Source organism: Dipodomys ordii, unplaced genomic scaffold (genome assembly GCF_000151885.1).
Source record: "Dipodomys ordii isolate 6190 unplaced genomic scaffold, Dord_2.0 Scaffold17, whole genome shotgun sequence".
NCBI classification, from domain to species: Eukaryota; Metazoa; Chordata; class Mammalia; order Rodentia; family Heteromyidae; genus Dipodomys; species Dipodomys ordii.
This window is the reverse complement of record NW_012267233.1, coordinates 5,219,539-5,220,236: the sequence shown is the minus strand read 5'-3', so window position 1 is coordinate 5,220,236 and position 698 is coordinate 5,219,539. Positions and strand designations below refer to the sequence as shown.

The 698-nt window shown below is 61.2% G+C and overlaps 1 protein-coding gene across 1 annotated transcript in view; it reads right to left on the bottom strand.

Annotated features, from left to right (window-relative positions):
* The window catches only part of Eif3e (eukaryotic translation initiation factor 3, subunit E), a 32,376-nt gene extending 32,168 nt beyond the window's left edge, over window positions 1-208 (bottom strand). The window contains exon 1 of the mRNA XM_013012499.1: window positions 78-208. Within this exon, the coding sequence (XP_012867953.1) occupies window positions 78-167 (90 nt within the window). The 5' untranslated portion in view covers window positions 168-208. The remainder of the gene's footprint in view (window positions 1-77) is intronic.
* Window positions 209-698: the final 490 nt, after the last annotated feature.

The window sequence follows — 698 nt, the reverse complement described above, 5'->3', positions numbered from 1 at the left end:
CCTCGGGCCGCCGCCGCCGGGCCTCGCCGCGCCCCACACCCGCTGCCACGTCCTCTACGCGCTCGAAACTCCCTCACCTCCTTCACGGAGAGAAACTCCAGGAGCGGAAAGACCAGGTGTCGATCCAAAAAGTGCGCGATTCGAGTCGTCAGGTCGTACTCCGCCATCTTGCCGAAGAAAAGAGGAAACCAGTTCCCTATAAACTTTATTGACAGCGCGAAGGAACGAACAGACAGGCGCGCGCCGCCCGCACGACGCATGTGCACAAGGGAGGGGGCGTCCTCCCGCGGCGCGCCGGAGACTCAAAGCGCTTGCGCGGTGACGCTCCACGCTCTAGGGTGGGGCTCCAGGCGCCGGCGCGGTTTCTACTGTTGGCGAGTTGGCCTGAGTCCGTTTCCTGTTGTCAGCTCCTGGCCGCTCTGTGATGCTTGTCCAGGCAACGCCTGTGGCATTGGGATGCGGGAAAGGACGGGAGAAAGTGGCCGTGCTCTCCAGGCAGTGATCGACAAGGAGGACTATTTGAGCTTGGGTTTGGCATACATTAATCACCTCGTCAGCGTGTGGTGAAGTAGGGATGAGGTAAAGAGCTGAAGCCTGGCTTGGTGGGGAGGGTGGGGCTTGGCGGGCGGGGGCTGGCTAGAGAAAACTCACCTGGGAACTGTGGTGGTTGGAGATGTAGAGCAAGGGTGAAAACTTGG